General features: G+C 35.5%; 1 protein-coding gene across 5 annotated transcripts in view; it reads right to left on the minus strand.

The window, feature by feature from the left end:
• Positions 1 to 25993, minus strand: part of LOC136027160 (E3 ubiquitin-protein ligase CBL-B-like) — an 81517-nt gene that overhangs the window by 52829 nt on the left and 2695 nt on the right. For 4 of the 5 annotated variants that reach the window (XM_065704151.1, XM_065704153.1, XM_065704154.1 and 1 more), the window contains exons 2-6: positions 19912 to 20105; positions 12693 to 12830; positions 11061 to 11317; positions 3990 to 4136; positions 1133 to 1264 (exon numbers count right to left, since the gene is read on the minus strand). In XM_065704151.1, the coding sequence (XP_065560223.1) occupies positions 1133 to 1264; positions 3990 to 4136; positions 11061 to 11317; positions 12693 to 12830; positions 19912 to 20105 (868 nt within the window). The remainder of the gene's footprint in view (positions 1 to 1132; positions 1265 to 3989; positions 4137 to 11060; positions 11318 to 12692; positions 12831 to 19911; positions 20106 to 25993) is intronic. The other variant, XM_065704152.1, reaches the window with a different exon arrangement.

A 25993-nucleotide genomic window follows, 5' to 3' on the forward strand; every position in this document is an offset into this window, starting at 1 on the left:
TACATATATATATAAATATATATGTTCTATTCTGTCGTAAAATTCAAATTCGGCAACCATGCTGTGATAGAAATTTTTTAAATAAATTCTATTCTATATAACCGGTGAACCGTATACGGACAACCCCAGTCAAAAGACTACTAAAAACTTGGTACTTTCGAAGACTTGGCTTCGTGATGAATGGTAGCAAATCAGTAAGATAGAACAGTGAAACAGTAGCCGGTTGTAGGTTCAGTGCCTTACAGACATCCTAATGGATAAGTTACTTTTCGCAGGAAGAAACGACCATAACTTAAAATCAGGTATCTTTGGTATATATTAGGTCTACTTCAAAGTAAGCTGGGTAGGGTTCCCTGTTCTCTCAAAGAAAACTGTACAAATAAAAAGTAAGTTTTAGAAAATCATTATTTCTATATGGAAACCAAGAAAACTGATCTCATCTTTTATGTAATGATTCTAGTTATTAATGGATTGCTGTTAAGTTTAAATTAAGTTGCTATTAAGTTTTAGCTACTAAAGCGTTGCTTTCCAGTTGGTCTTTTTTTTTTTTAGCAGTAACCTAGGCTTTAATACAACATATTCTCACTCCATGGGAAAAGAAATATAAGTTAAACAACACGATTTAAACCGACTACTTTTAATGCTAAAATCTCTATAGAGTGTGAAAGAAGAACTGAGCCACTTTAACAGTCTTCATTAAGCATAGATGCACATATAGGTGGGGGGGGGCTAATGGAATTCCTCAACAAATCGCAATTCTCGGATAAATTCACTTTAAGAGCCGCAGCTCTTCAAAGTAGAAAGCCCTGCGATAGGTAGGTTTGAGTTGCAGACCCCTAAGTCTCTAGGTGTTGTTTAGTGAATAACCTAAATGCAACAGAGGTGATGTCACAACACTAATCGCAATCCAAGAAGTATCTGTGCTAGCTGTAATAATCAAAAGCGGCAGTTTCCATCTTCCTTTAATAGTTGTAGGCTTACTTCAGAAAAAAACCTAGGCAATACATACACAATATATATTCAATTTCTTACATTTTTGGTTGTTTTTTTTTCAACCTGCAATAGTCGAATTTGTACTAACAAACTTTCGATTTTTTTTTTAGAAGTTTCACTATCTATTTTTGGGTCTCACCTTCCAGGTTTGTTTTTGTACTTTTCCAGTCGTGCTTTCACTTCATCATATGTCAAAAAAGCCACATAACCAGGATGAGTCACCGCTAATATCTGCCAATTTCTAAGAAGAGACGACCACGGCTGAAATAACCTTAAAGGATAAGAAATAATTAAAATGAAAAACAAATGCTGAGAATCATGCCAGTATATTACTTCGTAATACCATAATAGCGGACATGCTAAAGAAATGAAAAGAATGCATACTTGTAAAATAAAGTTTTTGTAAGCTAAATTTTCAATTCAAAATTCTTCACTTTTTTCTAATTTTTAAGATAAGTGTTTTGTTTTCGCCCGGTTACTAGCATGTAAAAAAGAGAACCAGAATAAAAAAAAAGGGAAAATCGAACTAAAAACATACAGAAAAACTCAACTTGTTCACAATAGAAAATACAGAATTAATCGAACAGGACTAGTAGATAATCTCAAATGACAGAAAATGAAACATATGATTTATATTCGTATTAAAAACATCGCACTCTACATAATTCATAGCATATAACGGGTTGGGAACGGAATATCTTTGCAATTTTTTTTTTCAAAACAACGAGAAACTTAATACAAACTTCAAACAACGAGAAAATACCCAACAGAACTTCAACAACTCAGTTTTAGACGGTGAGTCCCAAAGTGATGAAAGATAAAGCGCATGGGCATAACCATGGAACCGTACCATAGAACGAGGGCATGCTTATTATAACTGTGTTTCAGTGCAGCAAGTTTGACATAGCTGACACTGTAGCGATCTATGGCGTATTCTACCTTATATATACATGAGCACTACGCTTATCTAGACTAAAATTAATAAATCGTTTTCATTAATTTGAAAAATCAACAGAAAGCAACAGAAACTTTCACGGGAGCAATATATTTACATCCTTATAGTGGCCGTTTTTTATCTCTCCGACTCTCTTTTTATTTTTTTTAATGAAAAAAAAACAATATTCCGCTCTCTAAATTACCCTTATTAACCCTTGTCACTTTGTATTCCTCTTTGGCATTTTCCATTTTCAGAATTTTTCGGTTGATAGCATGATATCCCTCGTAAATTAAGTTTAGACAATGAAGACTGTAGTTCTCTTTCCAAAGAAAAAGGCTTTGTTTTCCTTCTTAGGGGGATTTCCCTTTTTCTGCAACTGTTATCGCCCATTAGCTTCGATTTGAACGAATAATTTTTCTTTTTGTTTATCTACCTTCTTTCTGATTTACTTAGACTGTCAAATTTCCAAGACATTCAAGATGTAGAGAGAAACAAAACCCCGTAATCGAGCGAGGGGTGTCATTAACTCCTCCACTCCCCCAAATGACAGTTCCACCTGAACATAATTTAGACTACATATTTGTAATATAAAAAAAAACCTTGATGAGTTTATGTCTCTAAGTATAAACAAAAGCGCTTTAATGTCCTTTTGCTTCTAAAACAATAAGCTTATGATTTCTGGTGCTTAGGGGCTAAAGTTTAATCCTTGGTGTATGGTTTTATAATCATCCTACATGGAAATACAAAGATTTAGAAAAAAGAGTAGAGGCCAAACTCTGCAAAACCTCACGTTCATGAGTCAGGCTACATTTTAGGGGGAGCACAGGAGTGGCCAATGAAGGTACTTCCTCTCCATGATCTGGAAGTCTTTGACCACCGCTGTTTATGAAACATTTTGAGGATTCGATGCTCCGACAGAATCTTAAATGTTGATGTGCGCCACCACTGCCGTAGCATCAAGCCCATCAACAAGATTATAAAATAGAAAATCCTACGTTAGCTTGGCCCTGTCCTAAGAAGGCCAAATGACCGCACCATAAATCAACTGCATCTAGCTGCTCTTTAGCCAGATTGGCGCAGGTATCTAAAAAGGCAGAAGATCGTGACAAAAGGGAGTCGACCACACGGAGTCTTCTACATGTTGGGTGAGGCGCCAGTGTCTGGTCCCACAAGAAGCAAGTAAGTAAGTAAAGCTACATTTTAGAATCAAGGAGTTTTTGTAACAATAGAATAGAACAAATAGACTAGGGAGAATCTGACCTCAATTCCTCTTTCTTTCTCTATGTGGAGATCCCATGTCCCTAGCTCTGTTAAAAAAAGAAGCATGTTACTTAACTTTTTCACACCTTAAAACATATGGAATATCTGTTCATAGCCTACAAAAAACTATTCTTGTTATAGTCTACGTCAACTTAAATATCCTTTTCCTACGTGGCACTCTGGCTTAAAACCAAAAACCAAAAATATAAGTTTAAAATCATTCAAAACAGGCTAATAAAATTATCCTCATATTTCGCTATTCTACTTATCAAGACGTATTAGCTCAGCTAAAAACTGACTACCTTAGAGATTAATTCATCATGTATTTCATCCTTCCGTTTTCTCTTTTATCGACTTTATATCTCTATTTTGTTTTGTGCTTTTATATTGGCCAATTAGTTCTTCTCAGAATTTGTTCTGTTATTGTTAGGTTTTTGTTTTCTATAACAATTGTTTAATAGCACTTTATTTTATTTCGAAGTATACAGGCGAGCAGCCAGCTATTCTATTTTATCCTAGATCTATTTATAAAAGAATATCCTGGAAATCAATGTGTAACTTCCAGTAAATAAAAGATATCGCAAACTTTCCGTCTATCTTTTGGTACACTGGAAAAATATTGAAATTCCCCGTTTTTCTCGCCCAATGTTCCTATCGTTTTTTTTGTGTGTTTTTTTTTTTACAGATTTAAACATAGGAATAAAATATAGCTGTCCACAAATCAAACTTAGAAGAAATTGTTTTTACTTGCTTTATCTTTCTTACCAAGTTTCAGTCGAAATGATATAAAAAAAATTACCTCGTAAACACATCAAATTCAAAATTTGATATATAGTCATCACACGTCAAATCAATCGTTGATTTGAGAGCTATAGTTTCAAGACCGAACGTAATTGGATGAATTCTTGAAAGGGCTTCTTTGAACTCCTTCCATGAAACTATAATCCTAAAAAAAATTAGGAAATGCTATCTATCAACAAAAAACCTAGTCAAATACATATAACCATCTTTTAACTATCGTATACAAACATAATTAGTCCTTTATGTCATTGTATATTACTTTTGTGCTTTGTAGAAATTAAAGGTATTAATCAGTAAAAAAAAGAAAAAAAATCCAATCATTCCCTCGTAAAAACAGATTCAAATAAAATACTTTGTCTTTTTACATTCTCAAGAGTTTTTCAAATTTGTTCCTGATACTATTCTTACAGGACGTGTCAATTTCTGTTATCGGATAACCAAAACTTTTTGAGACTTACGGTCAGGAAGAAGAAGAAGACAAAAATTTAATAAAAAAGCTGGCAAACCCATTTCTAACATTTTTAGCTTTCAGAACGATGCCAAGGAAAATGGACGACTTGGTCTATTTTTGACATATTATCGCAATTTTGGGAACAAGGCTTTAAGACTATCCAGATCTAGCTAAAAAGAAAAGAACAAAAAAGAGAGACGCTCGGTAACTGTGCAGTCAAACAAAGAATAAGAAAATTTGTCATATATATATATATATATATATATATATATATAATATATATATATATATATATAATATAATAATATAAAATATATATATATAATATAGTATATATAATATATATATATATAATATATATATATATATATATATATATATATATATATATATATATATATATATATATATATATATATATATATATATATATATATATATATATATATATGTATAAGTATATATAGCTGTAATGTAGTTTAAAAGACATGGCCGGACACCTTTAAAATGACTTCAATTAATTGAAGCCATAGTCATTGAAGTTGTCTAAGGTTTCCCAGGCTACTCTTTAAAAACAGTTATTCCAATCGGATTCATTTCCTTTGAATATACACTATATTTTACAAAATGCCAAGGCAACACCTTAATTGACGATTTCAAGGATGATAAATAGCTTAGCAACGGACGAATTATGAAAGTCTTAAATGAAAGGAAAGGAATAAAATAATAATGGACTCTTTCAAGAGAGACATCACTGTTCATTCTTCATAAGAGAACTAGCCTCATCTTATTTGAGATATATTTGCTAAAATTTTGTTTACAACTCCATTAAGGGTTCAAAGCCCCGTCAATTACTTCAATATACAGCAGGGAGCAAAGGAAAGGAATAAAATAATAATGACTCTTTCAAGAGTCACTAGCAGCGTCAGCCCGTATAACCAACAAAAATCATCAAAATTGCTTTACAAATACCTAAAGTCGGGAAAACATTTGACATTAACGATGCACCAACATGTTCAGACACTTTGAAACAAAATTACCTTGTCATTAGAGAAAAAGAGTCATTGTTTTTTCGGTCATTGCAAAAAGTGATAACACTTTTATCAGTAATTAGACGAAGTACCTTATTTTTTTTTTTTACCAGGGATGACCGAATTCATAGGAGATTGCACGTGACTGATATAATTTACTAATATTTTATTTTAATAATTACTAGTTTTAATAATAATACAAACGAAAGCGGAATCCAGGGATGATAAAAGCCATATAAAACTGAACCAAATACGGATGCTCGAATATATATTGTCTGAGGCATAGCTTTTGACAATCACAGGGAGAAGGGGGTAATTACCACCCTAGTAATTGAATTATATGTATTCCTTATTTTTTTAAATAAAAAAATGCCCCCAGCCCCTGATATTTGAAAGTGGCATTTTTTATCTTTAACCTAAAAAATTAAAAAAATATGTGGCGCCATTCTAACATTTATGTTGATTGGCGACACAGAAGGTTTGATCCATAAGAATTCTGGACGGGTCGGATCTGACCATTTCCTTTTCTATGTTTTCCTGAGTCATAGTGACACATTGTTGAAATCAATGATGAGCGTGCCAAAAGATTTACACCCAGAAAAGTGTTCTAACAAAATAGAAAAAAAAATTATCAAATTTTATGGTTCTATTACGTATTGCAATCTAACAGTTGTTTTTCAGTTTAAATTATACTAATTCATATTCTACATATCACCAAATGTGTTGCAAGGGGTGTCACTGTTTTTATGGTCATCAGACGAAGGGTCAGTGTCTTTTCTGTCGTTACAAAAAAATTGTGTTGTTTTATTTTAGCGTTGTTTAGGGTCCCAAAACGGAGATCAGCATCACCGGTCTGAACCTTAAGGGTCTAGTCCCGTCTTACTTACTTACTTATTTTAGCATAGGCATAAATTTATGAAATATAAAAATGACGAAAAGTTCCCCGAAAAAGTTGTAAAATATTAAACAAAAAAGTTGAAATTTTCTTATTTGGTAAAGACAAAGCTCCTGGTAGCAATTGCTTCCCCCCCCCCACCCTGGTAAATTTACTGGTGGACCTTATGATGTCAAATCCTCCCACCACTCCCCCTTAAGTGCAGGTAATCGTGTAAATGTAACAATAATTCAAAATAAGAGTGGAAGGGGATTACTTGGAGTCCTCAACCCCAACATATGTGCCATAAGGGGAGGGGAGGACATACCTGGCAGCCTTCACCCTTCCTAAAAGGGAAAGGTTGCATAAAATATTCAAATTTTCTATACTTTTTGGCAAAATATTTTGAAAAAAAACTGCCAGTTTTCCCGATGTTGACGTAATTGAATCCATAGGAGATTGCAAAAACAGTCGCATCTATAATTATTGCAGTTAATATTTATATCCAGTATTTCCAATAATATCATCTCTAACAAAATTTACCCTTCAAGTATTTCTTAGGGGAGGGGGGTCTAAAACTTGTTTTCCCCGAAGAAACAAGTAGATATTGAAAAATGTATTAAACAAAAAAGTCGAAATATTCTTATTTGGTAAAGACAAAGCTCCTGGTAGCAATTGCTCCCCCCCCCCGGAAATTTACTGATGGACCTAATGATGTCAAATCCTCCCAACACTCCCCCTTAAGTGCAGGTAACCATGTGAATGTAACATTAATGTAACATAAAAGTGGAAGGGGATCACTTTGAGTCCTCAACCCCTACATATGTGCCGTAAGGGGGGGAGGGGAGGAACATACCTAGTAGCCCTCACCCCCTCCTAGAAGGGAAAGGTCGCATAAAATATTCGAATTTTTTAAACACTTTCTGGTAAAACATTTTGTTTAAACCTTTTCTTCCTCCTCCCTCCCTTGTTAGAATTCTTTTTGGGCTCTTCTCCCTCTTTGAAATATTCTTACGGTCACTCATGTCGGCAGCTATTTTTTTACGACAAACATCCTTGCGGCTATTTCAATGAGATGTCAAAATAAAACTTTAAATATTTGTGATGTCTTGAAAGTTCACCAAATACGATACCTTCTTATGTTATCTTGGTCTTTTGTAGAGGTGGGGGGGGGGTTAACACCTGGTCTGTTCTTGTGACTTCTGATACGTTAAAGACTGTTAGGATGTGGACGTATTTTTTCGGAAAAACACAAAGCTAGAAAATTTTCTGAACGGATCGAAACTCAAATCTGCAAGTGCAGACGTGGTTAACCCTAAAATTGGCCAAAAAATTTGTTTTTTAAATCGACTTGAAACTTTTATCCACATCCTCCAAAAAATCGGTTCTCCTGAAAAACGAGCAAATGGGCCAAATTATTTTTGGTACAACTTTTTATTTGATCTGCTTGAAACTTCAGACAAGCAGACCTTCCTTCTTCTTCATGAAACCTCAATGAAGACGAAAAAAAATTATCATCACAATCTTTTGTTACACCCAAAAATGGGCCAACAAATTTCTTTTTCCCGATTCGCTTGAAACCTGAAGGAAAATTTAGCAAAGAACACTTCGATGACCAGGAGAAAAATCAAGAAATATTGGGCTGTATTAATTTATGAGACCTGAAAACGATGGAAAAATCGAGGGAAAAATAAATGGGATTTAGTGTCACTCACTGCAATGACAATTTTTGCGATGGCAAGAAAATAAACTACGCAGAGAACAGCAAAATAATTATCAGGTTTTAATAGGTTATAGTACCATGATATTCTATATAAATTTAATTGTGTGTGTTGTCTTTTTTTTTAGGACAAAATTATTTTGTAGAGAATTTCATTTACAGCCTTCTTTCTTGGGTGTGAAAGAGACTGTCCAGACCCTATTGAATATCAGAAATCTTACAGACCAATCGATCTCTAGAATATTAGAGTTTTTATGACTTTCCTTTGTGTTTTACGTAGTTAGCTTCTTTTCTGGAAAATTTTGACATTCGTAATGTATAAGAATTATTATCAATTATATATGTGATCCTTTAACCAATCTCTTATGGATTCAATGTCTGGTAGCCATGCCTATCATTAGAAAAATTGGTAATCATTAATTACAAAAATAATTGCACTTTTTTGCGATGCCAAAAAAAAATTGATCTTTTTTATAATAAAATTTTTTTAAACATATTTTTTTTGCAACTGAAAATAAGTTTTTTATATTTAATTCCAGATCGTTTTTAAATAATACCGGTAAATCTGGATCCCCCTCCATGAATACTCCCCTCACAGGAGACTCCTCCGTGGAAAGCTTCTCCCCATAAAATACACAAATACCCGTAAAATTCCTTTAGGACAATTCCGTCCTGACTGAAACCCCCTCTCCGTAAAATTTCTTGCAGAGGATTCAGCCAGAAAAATTCTCCTTAGCATACTTTCATTTAAAAAAAAACTGTTTTGAAAAGTTCTAATCGTTTTTCCAATCACTTCGGAAATCCCACTTTCTGTGGAAATTATTTCCCAGTAATCCCGCTGAAAATATCCCCAGAACATCCCCAAGTGCAGAATTGAGCAGGCAAAGAGAAAGTAAGACATATAAAAAGAATTTCGTCATGGAGTTCTGTCAAATCCCCCTAGTGTGAAATTTCCCCCTCGAAAATTCACCCCAGGAAAATTCCCTCCACACGGAAAATAATCCCCACGGAAACTCACCCCAAGCTAAAATCCCCCCCACCAAAAAAAATGTCTGTATACTGCCAAATAACAAATACCTGTACTAAACGTAAACAATTGAAAATTTTTATAACTTAAAGATCGATCCCCAGGTGTTGGGGGAGGGGTATGTTATCTCCAAAGGCACAGTTTTGAGACTTTTCAACTATGTGGAAGAAAATCGCAATATCAAAATTTTGACCGGACAATTTTTTGGGGGAAAGGGGGATGGGAGGGGGGGTGTCCCTCCATTCCTTTTGGTCACTTAAAATGGGTATCAGAATGTTTAATTTGCACTCAAATGAGCCCTCTCTTGATGTTCTAGGATGTCTCTCTCGATACAATCACCCTGGAAAACAAGAAAAACAAATAAACACGCATCCATGATCTTTCTTTTGACAAAAAAAAATTACAAAACTCCACATTTTTGCAGATAGGAGCTTCAAACCTCTATAATAGAGTTCTCTCATATGCTAAACCTGATGGTATTATTTTCATTAGGATTCTTTGGCTTTTAGAGGGTGTCCCCCCCCCTCCTTTAAGAAAATCAGGCAAATTTTCTCAGACTCATAGCCTTTTATGGGTAAAACTAAGCTTAACGAAACTTATATATTTGGAACCAGTATAATAGGTTCCTTATTTACAGTTCGGTACCACGAACTTTTTTATGACTGAAAAGAAAACAATGACACTTTATCGGATAACCGAAAAAAATGATGACACTTTTTACGATGACAAAAAAAACAATGTCGCCTTGTCCGATGACAAAAAAAGACAATGACATTTTGGCAATAACCGAAAAATCGATGACAGAAAAAGTGATGGTAAAATACTGTAGAACCATGTGCCAGTAATAGAAGCAGACAAAAGGAATCCTAGGCGGATTCAGCTACTAATTGAGCTCAATATTGCCCAGTAGAAGACTAAGTTAAGCAAGACAAGTGAAAAGTATAAAATCTTGTTTACACTGCCAAAAAAGGTTAGTATAATGTGAGTGACACCCCTAGGTTTTAGGCACAGCTTCATAGGCCTGACTCTTAGGGAGAGATCCCTTCCGAGAATTGGGATACAATAAAAATACAAAAAAACAGTAAAATTTTAGGCCTTAATTTTTCAATTCTTCTCTCTTTCGGGCCATTTTTTTTTTAATGGGGGGATGAGAATATGAGTATCATGATTTAAACTTGCGTTAAGAAATTTCAAAGACAAATTATAAATTTTAAATCATCTTTATGCGCAACAAGGCTTTACTGTTATAGGTGAGGTGGTGCCCAAGACCACTGCGGTGCGTTCAAACGTCGTACCTGGAGCTCTAACCCAGTCAGATAACGGGAGTTATATAGTATAAGATTCTTTTAAAAACGACCAACACAGTTTAGTCGGGTTTGAAATAATAATTACACTAGCTAGTTATATATTGTATATTTTTCTCTTTTTTTTGTTATGTCTTTACTTTAAACTAGTTCTCGAATGGATTTGTTTTCTTTCCTTTTTTATGATAAATTATGTTATATGAATGTTGAAGGGTAAGCAGAAATTCAGTTTCAATCATGTGAGCAGATTTATTATCTACTGGATTTTCACATAATTAATTTAAAAAACTTTTTCCACAAAACAAGTTTTTCAAAGAAAAGTAAAGAGCTCCATTAAGCCAAGAATGAGCAAAATTAAAGTCAAAGTCAAATAAATGGTCTGAAATGAAATTTCAAGCAGTAAAACACATATTTTATAATTCATATTTTTATAAGAATATAATATTATATATATATATATATATATATATATATATATATATATATATATATATATATATATATATGTGTGTGTGTGTGTGTGTGTGTGTGTGTGTGCGTGTGTGTATATGCATTTCTATAACTATTCATATATTATGAAAACCTTGTGAATGAAGAAGGGCTAGAGCCCAGTGGCTTATTTGCTATGACTCGCTTTACATGGACTCATTGATAAGTCTTACCTATCACCAAATGAGGTACGCCAAAAATCCGCCGCATCACTTTTGGTAATTCTAAACTGATCACCGGCATATTGTCCATTTGGAAAGAGAGCTCTAAGCTCAGCCAACATATGACTAAAAACTAAACTAAGCTTCATCAGGTTTCTTCTAAAATGGGAAGAGGCATCCCAAAGTTGTTCTTTCCCCTCTTTGAATAGTCTTATTGCTTGTTTGCATTTTCTTCCCAAATTGTCAAGAAATAACACGAAATAGTCAATCTAAAAAGACGATACCATTAGTAAATAGAAACAAATAAGGTATCACAAAATGAAATAGGACTAGAACAGAATCACCGGAACTCTGTTAAGCATCAGTTTCAATTTCATATAATACCTCCGAAGTTTGAATGTTTTGAAAACGGAATAAATAGGGGAAAAAAAAATTTATTATACAAAGTTGCGTAATACAAGAACATAATACAGAATTTCAAGAACTGAATAAGAAATTTAAGGTTTTAGTCTTCAAATGGTGACTTGGGATTGCAGTTCTTATAAAGATAGGTAGGGCACTCAGAATACTGCTTTTGGGAAAGGGTGGTAGGGCTTCCTTGTCCAAAGGCGGCATAAAGGATAGGCTAAAGGGGTCAAGGGCAGCCAAAGTAAAAGGTATTCTAAATCTGAGATTTGAGCTCTTTGAGGTATATTTTAGCAATGTTACATTTGGCAAAATATTATTAAGAGGCAGGTATTTTCAGAAATTACGGAGGGTTGCCTGGCTTCTTAGAACGTCACCGGATTATATTTTTACGGAGTTTGTTATAAAATTTCTACTCCAAGGTGTTGATAAAAGTCATATTCCATTATGAAAAGCGTTATTTTGTGCATATATGTTGTAAATTGTTCGTAGTTATGATTCAAAAGAATTCTATGCAAATGAATCTATATATCTACAATAACAATATGTGAATCGTTGCAAACGATTATGTCTCGATGCAAACGATCTTTCAAATAATATTACTTCCACAATGTACGATGATGCAATTTTTTTAGCTATGCAAACTGTTTGATTTAACAGTTTACATTACCTTGAGCACCAGCAAGTCCGTATGCAGAGGAGGGGGACCAGCTTTGAAACCTCCCCCTCCCGAAACTTTTATACAACTCATAAAAACGCAACAAAAATGAATATAAACAAATTTAGAACCGCTTTTTTACATTTTTTTATCCCCGCCCCCTTCCGAGCAAAAAGCCTGGATACACCCTTGAGTACCGACTCCTCTTTTTGTTTCTTCGTCTATCCTTTATATTAAAATCTATTTTCGAAGCGCCAATTTGATCGTGTCATAATAGGCAAACATCATAATTAGCAAAGAAATACACCTTTCGCAAAATAAACCGAATTTGGCAGTTAATTAGCTGGAAAATTATAATTTGATATGAATTAAAAAGCGAACACTTCGCACAAGCAGCAGTAACGTCCTCAATAATAAAATCCTAATATTGCAGGGAGAAATAAACAGGAAAACATCATAAAAAATAGTATTGCATAATGAAACAGGTTTTTTTGTACCTACTAATGTTTTGACAAATCCAAATAATAGCTCCTGATTTTCTAGAATAAGAAAGAAAAGAAGAAAAAAGGTGCAATTCTCACTCTCTTAAGCACCTCAGGATTAGACTCGTAGCTTTGAAAGATCAGTTTCAAATGTTGATACGTATCTGGAAGGATGTCTAAAATATAAGGTGGAGAATTCTTCAGATTTAACTTTGGATGTTGGCAGTGCCGCACCACCTAGAAGAATAACAAATAAAAAAGTGAGAAAAATTGCATTTGTGATTCTATATGAGACAAAAAGGTTCAAGTTATCAACGAGCTGTTTAAGACTGATACTTTAATTGACATAAATAGTATTGCACAAAAAATATTAATAGAAATCATTCTAGAATAGAGAAAACAAGCTCAGTGTGTAGTATTATCACTATCAAGCTCTGCGCCACACTTGCGACAAGAAACGCACAGCTTGCCCAGTGACGCATAAAGTTACACAAGAATTGAATCAATCTCTATTCTTGCGTTGCGTTAGAGTGTAGATATCAAGATTGTGTTATATAGATCATTTATAATGAACATTTTGGAGGAAAGATTGGCTAACTTAGCGTAAGAGTGAAGTAAACTGTAAGAAAAATACAAGTAGTTCAATCTGTGCTATTTTCAATGAGGATATCAGCAAGTGGGACTGGTAAGACCGGTTCCAAAACTAATTTACCTTGTAATTTACCCTTACCCACTGGATTTTCACATAATTAATTTAAAAAACTTTTTCCACAAAACAAGTTTTGCAAAGAAAAGTAAAGAGCTCCATTAAGCCAAGAATGAGCAAAAATAAAGTCAAAATATGGTCTGAAATGAAATTCCAAGCAGTAAAACACAGATTTCCTCCCCCTTGAAATTGTGCAATTAAAGTACAAATTAATTATCTTCGAATGAATATATCAACTTCATCTATCAGAGCCAACTTCATCAGCGGTGATTTCTTTATACTATCTTTACTTAATTACAGCTGTTGATTATTCCGAATTGTCAATGTGAAATTTTTCTCAAAATGTTATCTTCTTTCCAGTTCTTTTTTCTTGTTTAAAAATTTTGTCAGTTTCGCCTGTTCTATGTCATACCTTACAAAACCAGGAAAAGAGCCATGTGCTTTCACATAAATAATACATAAGCCTTAGACGCCTACGTCTTTGATTGAAGTAGATCGATATTTTTTCTCTTTTATTTACGGAAAAGAGAAGCACTTTTTTCAGGAAACTTTTCAGGAAAATTGTCTAAGAGATTGTCTAAGAAAGATTGTCTAAGAGAGTAAACATCAAATAGTCATTCTTGTTCTCCTTTTTTAGGGTTTACCACAAGCCATACTTAAGAAGAACAATCATTTATTTTATCGGCCAATACAATTCTTCTCAACTATCTTGTTCACTCGCCCCCCCCCCCAGATGGTTGAATCGGGGAAGGAACTATTTCTATCAAACAGTTCGTGGTAACGAACTGTAGTAAGGAGCGACCCGGCTCAATAGTAACCAAAACTCTAAAAAATTGAATTTTGATATCAATAGCTACATCAAAAGAATCGCATTTTAATGCTGATTTTAAATATATAAGTTTCATCAAGTTTAGTCTTACCCATCAAAAGTTACGAGCCCGAGAAAACTTCCCTTATTTAGGGAAATAGGAGGAAACACCCCCTAAAAGTCGCAGGATCTTAACGAAAATGACACCATCAGATTCAGCGTATCAGAGAACCCTACTGTAGAATTTTCAAGCTCCTATCTACAAAAATGTGGAATTTTGTATTTTTTGCCAGAAGACAAATCACGGGTGCGTGTTTATTTGTTTGTTTTTTTTTCCCAGGGGTCATCGTATCGACCAAGTGGTCCTACAATGTCGTAAGAGGGCTCATTCTAACGGAAATGGAAAGTTCTAGTGCTCTTTAAGTGACCAAAAAACTTGGAGGGCATCTAGGCCCCCTCCCACGCTCATTTTTTTCCCAAAGTCAACGGATCAAAATTTTGAGATAGCCATTTTGTTCAGGATAGTCGAAAACCATAATAACTATGTCTTTGGGGATGATTTACTCCCCCACAATCTCTGGGGGAGGGGCTGCAAGTTACAAACTTTGACCAGTGTTTACATATAGTAATGGTTATTGGAAAGTGTACAGACGTTTTCAGGGGGATTTTATTTTGTTTGGGGGTGGGGCTGAGGAGAGGGGGCTATGTTGGAGGATCTTTCCTTGGAGGAATTTGTCATGGGGGAAGAAAAATTCAATGACAAGGGCGCAGGATTCTCTAGCATTACTATAAGAAAACAATGAAAAATAAACACGAAAACGTTTTTTCAAATGAAAGGAAGAAGTAGCATTGAAAATTAAAACGAACAGAGATTATTACGCATATGAGGGGTTCTAAAAATACTTTAGCATAAAGAGCGAGGTATTTAGGAGGAGATAAATACCTTGCTCTTTATGCTAAAGTATTTTTAGTAATTTCAACTATTTATTCTACGGCCTTTCTGATTCAGGGGTCATTCTTAAAGAATTGGGACAAAACTTACGATTTAGTGTAAAGAGCGAGGTATTAACGAGGGTACAAACCCCCTCGTATACATAATAAAAATATAAGGTTATGAAAGTTTGTTACGTAAGTTAATTCTTAAGTTACGTATATTTTTTACTAATAAAAACGTTCGTTAAAAATTAAAAGTTCTAGTTGCCTTTTTAAGTAACCGAAAAATTGGAGGGCAACTAGGCCTCCTTCTCCACCCCTTATTTCTCAAAATCGTCTGATCAAAACTAAGAGAAAGCCCTTTAGCCAAAAAAAGAATTAATATACAAATTTTATTTTAATAATTTATGTGCGGAGAGCCAAAACCAAACATGCATTAATTCGAAAACGTTCAGAAATTAAATAAAAAAAAAAAAATTTTTTTAGCTGAAAGTAAGGAGCGACATTAGAACTTAAAACGAACAGAAATTACCCCGTATATGAAATGAGTTGTCCCCTCCGCAATCCCTCGCTCTTTACGCTAAAGTTTGACTCTGCCACAATTCTACTTTTTGAAACAATTAAAAGCTTTAGCGTAAAGAGCGAGGGATTGCGGAGGGGACAACTCATTTCATATACGGAGTAATTTCTGTTCGTTTTAAGTTTTGATGTCACTCCTTACTTTCAGCTAAAAAAAATAGTTTTTTTTATTTTTTTAATCTAATCTGGTTCCTGATACGCCTGCCAACTTTCATTGTCCTAGCTTATCTGGAAGTGCTCAAACTAGCAAAACCGGGACCGGCCGACAGACAGACAGACAGAAATTACGGATTACTATACGTCACTTGGTAAATACCAAGTGCCATAAAAATGGGCAAAAATAGAATCAAATAATCTACCAAGCGTAAAAAAGGCCGCAAATCATGGGGGTTGACACCTTCAAACGCATAATTATTGAACCTTTCAACAATGCTGAAAAAATAAATGTCTCAAACTTTGTTTTGATTTTTTTTTTTTTGCGGGGAGGAGGGAATGATGGAAGTTGGAGGTGAATGGCTGGTCACTCTCAAACCACTTTTGACTCTTAAAAAGCGTACTATAACTAAAAAGCGTACCACGATTTCGATCAGATGCATTTCATGAAAAAACGGGTAGTTAGGGGGGGGGGTGCTAGTTGACCTTCATCATTTTTTACTCTTAAAATGAAACTAGAGCTTCAAAATTTTCAACCTCATGAGGCACTTCTTAAGTTTATACAACCATCCGTTCCATAAAAACCTTAAATGCCCCCCGGGGATACCTTATAACCCTTGCCTCCCATGCTCTGGTGGCTTGTAATAACCCCAAAAGCCTTGTAATATGATTTATCTCAAAAGTCCTATTAGTCTATCTCAAAATTCCTATTAAATACTATTCGAGAAAACACGACGTGGAGGGAGGGGTGGCTGCCCTCTGATCAATTTGACGCTTAAAAAGGGCACTAAAACTTCTTATTACCAATCCAACGAAACTCTTGCAAAGCATATACGACCGCCCTTTCTATAAAACCTTATATTCCCCCGGGGCATAACTTACAACTGATACCCTGAGGCCTGTGGGGTGGTTGTCATCCTCAAAGACATAATTTCCAGAGCCTCCAATTACGCTGAACAGAATTGCTATCTCAAATTTTTGATTTGGTGTACTTGGGGATATGATACGCGCAGAGGAGGGAAGCTGCTTACTTTCAAATCACTTTTGACTTTTAAAGAGGTCACTATAACTTTCAATTTCAAACCAAATGAGCCCCATCAGAAGTTTATACGACCGGCCATTCCATAAAAAAACTTACAAGCCCCCAGGGCACAACTAACGACCCTTTCCCCAGGGCTCTGGGGGGTTGTGTCAACCCTACAGAAATTGTTTAGACTTACAATTAAATCCCTCTATAAGCAAAGTGATAAAAGTGAGCGTGGTAATGATGCATTAGCTTGGTTTCTATAGGAAGCAGTTTACTTAGTATGATGATACTTTTTAGACTTGGAGATTATATAGATAAAGTCTTTAGGGACGAACAGTGTGGTTTTAGAAAGGGGAGAGAATGTGTCAACCACTCTTAGACTAATAATCAAGAAGTGCCCAAATCCTCGGACCCTTTTAGTCCTCAGTTTTATAGATAATAAGCAGAATTTCATCCAATGCTCATTTTGATGGAATTTGTCCTAAGGAATGGGGCAATCGCTATGGGAGACCATGGAATCAAATGGGATAGTAAAACTCTCCTAGATTTAGAATATGCTCACGAATTTATCATCCTAGTTGACAATGTTGGAAAAATTAATGATTTTTCGGATGTTTTGAGAACTCAGGGCGCAAGAATAGGCTTGAACATTTATGTTAAGAATATATCTAGGCGTTCCCCTACACCCGAAAAATCCAACCCCTTCATATTCCTCCTTTGTAATTTTGAACGTTCATTAGAAGGGAAATTGAAAGTTCTACTCACCTGTTTCAATCAGAGGCAATCCTATAGCGTTGCCTATAGTAAAGAGCCATAAGGGTCCAATGTATTATTATTTACTTATTCCCAGAGGCTCTTCATATGGAAGGAGTGGTCGTATAAACTTCGGAGGGTGCTCATTCGATTTTAAATTGACAGTTCTAGAGCCCTTTTCTAGAGTCAAAATTGATTGGAGGGCAACAAGGAAACAAAAACACCGTTTTTTCCCCAAATCCCATCCAATCAATACTTGAGATAGCCAATTTGTTCAAAATAGTCCAAAAGTAAAATAGACATGCCTTCGAGATGCCCAACCCCATTCCAGCCCCAGGGGCAAGGGTTGTAAGCTATGCAAGTTGCCCATTATTGAGATATAAAGTTTTCATGGTAAGGGTGGTCGTATAGACTTTGGAAAGGGCACATTCAATTGGAAATAGAAAGTTTCAGTGCCCTTTTAAGATTCAAGAGTGATCAGAGGGCAGCCATTTGCCTTCAACCCTCTTTTACCCTAATGCATCAAATCTAAATTTTGATATTTTATTTAAACTAATCCAAAGATTAAATAACTATGCCTCTGGGGTTGACACCCCCCCCCCTCCCCTCGCAGAGTCACCGGCGTAAGTTATGCAAGTACATTGTTAACGTGTAAGGTTTTTTATTAAGAAAAGAAGGCATGTTTGATCCTAGATCTTTCAAAAAGGCTTAGAGTATCAAGGTTTTATTTAAGGAAATATTGAGAGAGATGCAAAATACAATCAAACACACTTTGTCCTTGCTGGTTGTGAAATGGGAATATTAGCAATATATAAACAACAGCTGATGGCATCAGTTTGAAACTTTCAATATATGTTGAGGGGGAGTTGAAGAGAGACAGGAGGGCAGGCAGCAGCCCCCTCCTTGCCCGTTTTGGGCAACAAGAAGATTAACAAAGCATATAGCTTTACCTACCTAGGTTCTTATTAGTTAACATGGTGAATACCATGAAGAAATAAAAAGTAGAATACTCAAGACCTGGAGTGTTCTTTTTTTCACAGTTGAAAACAAGCTGAAAGAACAGGAAGATAAGTCTGTGAACCAAAAATAGAATACTGGAAGCCATGGCAGCGATAGTGGTCAAGTATGGCTATGAAATGTGTGCACTCGCAAAAGACATGTTTGTCAAATGTTTTCCAGAGGAATTGTCTACAGACACATTTGACTGACCATAAGTCAGGCAACAAGCTGCATGAAGAATGTAATTCTATTGCATTTTCTACGTCTATAATGGAAGAAGATTGAGATGGCTAGGACATTTTCAAGAGATGAAGGATGTTTGTTTGGCCAAACATAAAACAGTTTTTCCCTAAATGGGGGGGGGGAGGGAGTTCAAAATGAAAATTTCAAAGAAAATTGAAACCTCAAAGGAGGGAAGAAAGAGTAAAGCATTGAATAGATTAGGGTAAAGGAGGAGCTATGCTGGCCTCTAGTTGCTATGTGCTGCAATGAGTTGTTTGTAGAAGTGGTGCCGCCTTCAGACACTATGGGATGAGCATACAATCTGATGTCCAGCAGCTTGCTTGCTTCAGAAGGTTTAATAGTAACTTCCAAAATCACCCTGCCAACTCTTTCTATGTCTTCCAAGAGCACGTTCACTGTTGACCCTTCCCTTGTAAACAGAGAATTAATGTTTCCATCTTCAAATCCATTGAAAGGCCTTTTCTTAATAATGAGACCCTTTCTTAATACGTTCTATTCTTCTTTTGCAAAATTGGGCCTTTTGGAACTAGTCCTTTTTGTTTTCTGCAAATGTGTGGGATGTATTTTGAAACATCACTGTGACAATTCTTCTGCTGTAGATCTTCACCTTCATTAGAGACTTAGAATTGACATCAGTTTAGATTCTTGTCCTTCTTTACTTTTAGTCTTTTTTTATATTAAATGTTAGTGATGATAGTTACCAACAAGGCTGTCAAGAGGGTTCAATCAAGAGGAATCACAATGTGTACCTAGTAGACAGCAAGATTGCAGGATCTCAAAAAGAGCTAAGTGGTTTTTTATGGGTTTGCAGGTCCAGTTCTGGATTCATGAGTTTTTATGTTATTACTGAAAGACTGGCATCTTCAAGTATTACCAGCAGCAGTAGACAAATACTGCGTGATTGCATTTCTGGGGGAAAGTGTCCCATCTTCATTTCAATAAAATCTGCAGAGAATGGTTTTGGGGGACTTTAAGATACTATGAGTATTTTACAGGTGAAAGCCATTAAGGTTAAGGCCAACTGCACCACTTCTTAAACCTACATTACTTCAGCCCCAATAAAGTTTCATTAATATGCTGTGTTAATAGATAAATCACAGAGAAAAAAAGTAAATACCTTATCCATGAGTTTCCATGTTTTTTCCAAATATCTTCTATCAAGGACCTTTGTGCCATTTTCTCCAAAGGCACCGTGGAGTTTTGAAAGTATCATAACAATATTGCTATGGCTTGAACGTATTTTCGTTCCACATACGTCATTTTCCTGTGGCCCCATTACCATCTTTGCCAATATTTTATGAACATTTTCAACTGAAAATAAATATCGAAAATTAGTTTTTATTTTATTATTATTTCGATTAAAAAAGGATATAGGCTTATCTCATGGGCAAGAACACCCCATTGGATTCTCCATTCAAAAGTTTGTAGTCAGTCTTACAGAAAAAAAAAATACTACAGAGTGACCCCTCCCAAATCAAAAAGGACTCAAAACACTCAAACCCCTCAAAAAAATCCCTGTGGAAGTATATGTTACCTACCTTGTCAAACTGGGCAAAAATGTCAGATGACTGAGGAAACAAGGAAAAATCTAATGGAATAATGTCCTGCTTGTGTTAGATACTGGTTGGAGTCATTTCATAGGTTGGATCTTAAGCTGGAAGATGCTGTGGCATCAGACAAGGTATGTGATAAAGATGGGAAAGTTTTTTACCTAGTCCCCAAACTTTTGATTTTTATTAGGGGGGACGGGTTGGAGTGTTGAACCAAAGGATCCTTGTGGCCTTAGCTTTGGCTCAGTTGGTGAGTCTGCTCAAATTAATAATAAGCAAACCTCAAAGAGAAAAAGCGAACCTCTTAAACTCCAGCTTTGACACAAATTCCTCTGCTCTGCTAACAACTGACACACCACCCCCTCTGTAGAGCAATTAATCCCAGAACAAATGGTCATGCCATTTATATATCATATTGATGAACTGATTGTCATGATGCTCGAGATGTCCCTCACTTCCAAAATACTTCTAAATGATTGGATGTACACTAATATTAAGTCAATCATAGGCAGTGCAATAGCACTGCCTGAGTAAGGAGCTAATTTGACTTTTTGTTATATTACAGCTTTTTGTTATATTACATTATTTGACTTAGAATGCAAATTAGGCAATGTTTTTCAATTAACCTGTGATTTTATTTTATCCCCCACCCTTTCTGTTTTTGTTTTTGCCATTAATCACATAAATTTCATTTTATTTCTTGTACTTGGACCTTTTTTCTTTTTCATTTGTGTTAAATTTTTCTTGACCATTTTTATGCTTGATTGGTATTTCTCCTACTTTTGTTCTGCTGTATTAGTTGTTTCTTTGTTAAACTCTTCTGATATTGCAAAACATAGACAAGCTATATAAAATAATGATGCTTTTTTTATTACTTATATATGGTAGCATACCAGTTGGGTTTACGATCTGTGGATGACCACTCAGCATCCAGTCTTCATTTGAAAACATGAATGGAATCAACAGTAACTGTTTCTTCAGATAGTTTGTTCCAACTGTGGACAATTTGCAAGGAAAAGAATTGAGTGTAGACTCTGAATTTTGTAGACTGTTTGACAAGTTTAAAGTGATGACCTCTTTTTTTAATAAAGGCAGGCAAGAGACCTTCCATCTTCAAGCTTGGGATGCACCAGTCCCTTGTATAGAAGACTGATGATAACTTTAGAGGAACAAGTGGAAAGAGTATGCTTAATCAGTCCCTGAGTTGAACTAGCCCCAGCAGCAGACCTCTCAGTATGAGTGCTGAATTTTAGTTCTTTGTCAATAGTGACACCAGGATCTTGTTCATTATTTACAGAGGACAGAAAGTATTAGGCCCATTTTTGTGGACCATAAATCATTGCATTAATTTGATCTAATATTTTTTTTTTAATTTGGGTCACCTTGGCCTAGGGACTAACAGACAAGTTTCAACCCAAGTAATAGAAATTAAATATAAAAGCAAGTTTTTTCAACTGAAAGTAAGGAGCAACATTAAAACTTAAAACGAACAGAAATTATTACATATATGAGGGGGTTCACCCTCTTGTCAGTACCTTGCCCTTTATGCTAAAGTTTGAATTGTGTTCTGATTCTTTAAGAATGGCCTCTGAATCACAAAGGTCATTTAATTACAATAAATACCTCTTTTGAAAATACTAAAAAAAACTTTAGCACAAAGAGCAATGTATTGAAAAGGGGGCAGATCCCTTATATATGTAGTAATTTCTGTTCATTTTAAGTTTTAATGTTCCTCCTTACTTTTAGTTGAAAAAACTTGTTTTTCTATTTAGTTTCTGATTGTTTATTTAAATAATTTTGGAAAATCTGGTGCCCCCTTCATGGAAAAATCCCTTTCCCCATGGAGAAATCCTCCCACGTAACCCTTTCCCCCCACCAGAAAAAAAAATGCCCCTCCAAAAAAACCTCTGTATACTTCCCAATAACCAATACTGTAAGTAAACAATAAGCAAAGTTCATAACTTGCAGCCCTTCCCCTGGGGACTGTGGGGGATTAAGTTGTCCTCAAAGACATAGTGATTAGGTTTTTCTATTATACTGAAAAAAAATGGCTATCTCAAAAATTTTAGCCAGTGAATTTGGGAAAAAATGAACGTGGGAGGGGCCCTAGTTGCCCTTAAGTTTTTTGTCATTTAAAAAAGGAGCTCAAACTTTTAATTTCCATTCAAATGAGCCCTCTCGCGATATTCTAGGACCACTGGGTTGATATGATCACCACTGGGAAAAAAATGAAAACACATCTGTGATCTTTCTTCTGGCAAAAAAAAAATGCAAAATTCTGCATTTTTGAAGATAGGAGCTTGAAACCTCTACAGTAAGGTTATCTGATACACTTAATCTGATGGTTCAGGCTTGTAACTTTTGATGAGTAGGACTAAACTTGATGAAACTTATATATTTAAAATCAGAATAAAAATACAATTCTATTGATGTATCTATTGGTATCAAAATTCCAATTTTTTAGGGTTTCAGTTACTATCTAGCAGGGTTGCTCCTTACTTACAGTTTGTTACCCTGAACTGTTTGAAAGTTTTTTTGGTCCACTTTTGAGTTACCTGTTTCCCCAGCCTTTTTTGTGCAATTAGGTTTCCTAGGTTCAGGGATTTGTGTTTCTAAATTTCAAACCAATTGACATCAAAAAGCTTTTAGTTATTCTTGCTTCACCAATGGATATACCATTTTTTTACATTCTTACATTTCTCTTGGCCCAATGAGCAAACTTCAAAGTGATTGACAACATTGTTTCTAAGCTTGGGTAATTCTAATTTACCATCCAATTACTATCTTTCTGGAAATTGGTGGGCCATCAGTTAAGTTACACACACCCAGGTATACTGGTCACCCCTGCCCAAAACAATCCCCTTCATACCCAAAGAGGTCATAAGGGCTAGAAGGAAGAAGAAAAGAGCATTGACCAAATATGTTAAGTTCAGATGTGATAACCACTATGACACATCCAAGAAATGCAGAAACAGGCTAAGAAATGTGATTTGGAAAATCTTATAAAGCCATGAGGAAGCGATTGCAGCTGACAAAAAGCAGAATCCAAAGGGGTTCTGGCACCATATCTCAGTAGCTAATTCCTCTAGATACAATAGCCTACACATCATGAAAGAGGATGACACAAAGACCTCAGAGGCTAAGGAAAAAGTCAATTTGCTCAACTCTAGCTTTGGTACAAATTTCTCCACTCAGCCAATAGCAAACCCTTCACCCACTTTACCAGAGCAACTAATCAGAGAACCAATGTACATGACAACTATAAGTATAGAGAATGTTCTGGAAAGGCTTAAAAGAGTAGCTGCAAATAAAGTTGCTAGGCCAGATGACCTTCAGTTCAGACTATTAAAATAGGAGTCAAGAGCTCATATGGCACTTGTGACAAGGTCAGAACCTAAAATTAGACTTGGTAATAGAGTTATTGATTTCATTGTCCTAGCATATCAAGAAGCACCAAACTTGCCAAAGCACTAGAAATCCCTCCAACTCCTCCCAAAGAAATTGGATATGGTCTGCTTATGTCAATCATGTATCTATAACTTGTGCTTATTCTCAAACTTGCCAAAGCACTAGAAATCCCCCAAAGAGAGCAAATCTGGTCCAGTTAGGTCAATAATGTATCTAGAACGTGTGCTTATTCTTCCTATCAAGTTTCATCCTAATCTCTCCACTCTAAGAGTTTTCCAAGATTTTTGATTTTCAAGATTTCCCTTTCCCCCCTCTACCCCCTGTATCCCAAATTGAAAATAGAGCATCTTTCTATATATCAAGTTTCATTAAGTTCCAATCACCCATTTGAAAGATAAACATACCTCCATTAAAATGATTTACCCTCCCTCTAGCCCCCTCCTAGATGCTTGAACCAGGGAAACAACTGTTATCAAGTCAATTTGTGCAGGTCCCTTACACACCTACTATTTTTCATCATCATAGCATGTCCAGAAGCACCAAACTTGCCAAAGCATTGGAAATCTCACCCCCCCTCCCAAACTCCCCCAAAGAGGGCGGATCTGGTCTGGTTATGTCAAGTTACATATCTAAGACTTGTGCTTGTTCTTCCTACCAAGTTTCATCCCAATCTCTCTACTCTAAGTGTTTTCCAAGATTTCTGGTTTCCCCCTCTAACTCCCCCCAATGTCACCAGATTTGGTCAGGATTTAAAATACGACCTCTCAGACATGAAGTCCTTCAAAATATTAAAATTTCATAGAGATCCAATCATCCATTTGTAGATTAAAAATATCTCATTTTTCTGAATTAACCCCCCCCCCCTTTCCAACTCCTCAAAAGAGAGCAGATCCAGTCTGGTTATGTCAACCATGTATCTAGGACTTGTGCTTATTCTTCCCACCAAGTTTCATCCCAATCTCTCCACTCTAAGCGTTTTCCAAGATTTTCTGTTCCCCCTCCAACTCCCCCCCAATCTCACCATATCCGGTAGGGATTTAAAATAAGAACTTTGAGACACAAAGTTCATCTAAATAAGAAATTTCATCAAGATTCAAGATCTAATTGCCTGTCTGTAAGTTAAAATTTTTTTCTAATTTTTCTGAATTAACCCCCACAACCTCCCCAAAGAGAGCGGATCTGATCCTAGTGCTATCTAGGACTTGTGCTTATTCTTCCCACCAAGTGTCATCCCAATCTCTACACTCTGTGTTTTCTAAGATTCCTGGTTTCCCCTCCAACTCCCCCCAATGTCACCAGATCTGGTTGGGATTTAAAATGAGAGCTTTGAGAAACAAGGTCCTTCTAGATATCAAATTTAATTAAGATCTGATCACCCATTTGTAAGTTACCTCTTTTTTCTGAATTAACCCCCCCCCAACTCCCCCAAAGAGAGCAAATCTGGTCTGGTTATGTCAATCACGTATCTAGGACTTGTGCTTATTCTTCCCACCAAGTATCATCATGATGTCTCCACTCTAAGCATTTTCCAAGATTTCTAGTTTCCTCCTCTAACTCTCCCCAATGTCATCAGATAGATTCATGATTTAAAATGAAAGCTCTGAGCCACAATATCCTTCTAAATATGAAATTTCATTAATATCTGATCACCCATTTGTAAGCTAAAAATACCTTAATTTTTCTGAATTAACTATCCTCCCACTTCCCCCCTGATTGGTCAAATTGGGGAACAACTATTTCTAATTTAATCTGGTCTGGTCCCTGATATGCCTACCAAATTTCATCATCCTAGCTTATCTGGAAGAGCCCAAACTAGCAAAACCAGGACAGACAGACAGACCAACAGACTGACAGAATTTTTGATTGCTATAAGTCACTTGGTTAATACTAAGTGCCATAAAAAGCAGGTGAAAAAATTGCTAAGCCAGTAGCAGTGATATTTGGGATGCCACTCACTTCTAAAGTGCTCCCAAGTGGCTAGAAGCATGTCAACACCAAGTCCATTTTCAAAAAAAAAAGAAAGGACCAGGTCAGTATTTATTACCCTATAAGTCTTACTTCTGTTGTATGCAAGGTCTTTGACAGCATCATAAATGATGTATTGGTCTCTTGCCTTGAAAAAAATCAATCCCTTTCAAAAAGTAAGCATGGTTTCTATATATGTCACTCAATTGACACAAACTTCATTGAATCATATGATGTTGTGACCAGACTCTTGGATGATGGCTTTCCAGTGGATTT

The sequence above is a fragment of the Artemia franciscana genome, chromosome 5, assembly GCF_032884065.1.
Source record: "Artemia franciscana chromosome 5, ASM3288406v1, whole genome shotgun sequence".
Classification (NCBI taxonomy): Eukaryota; Metazoa; Arthropoda; class Branchiopoda; order Anostraca; family Artemiidae; genus Artemia; species Artemia franciscana.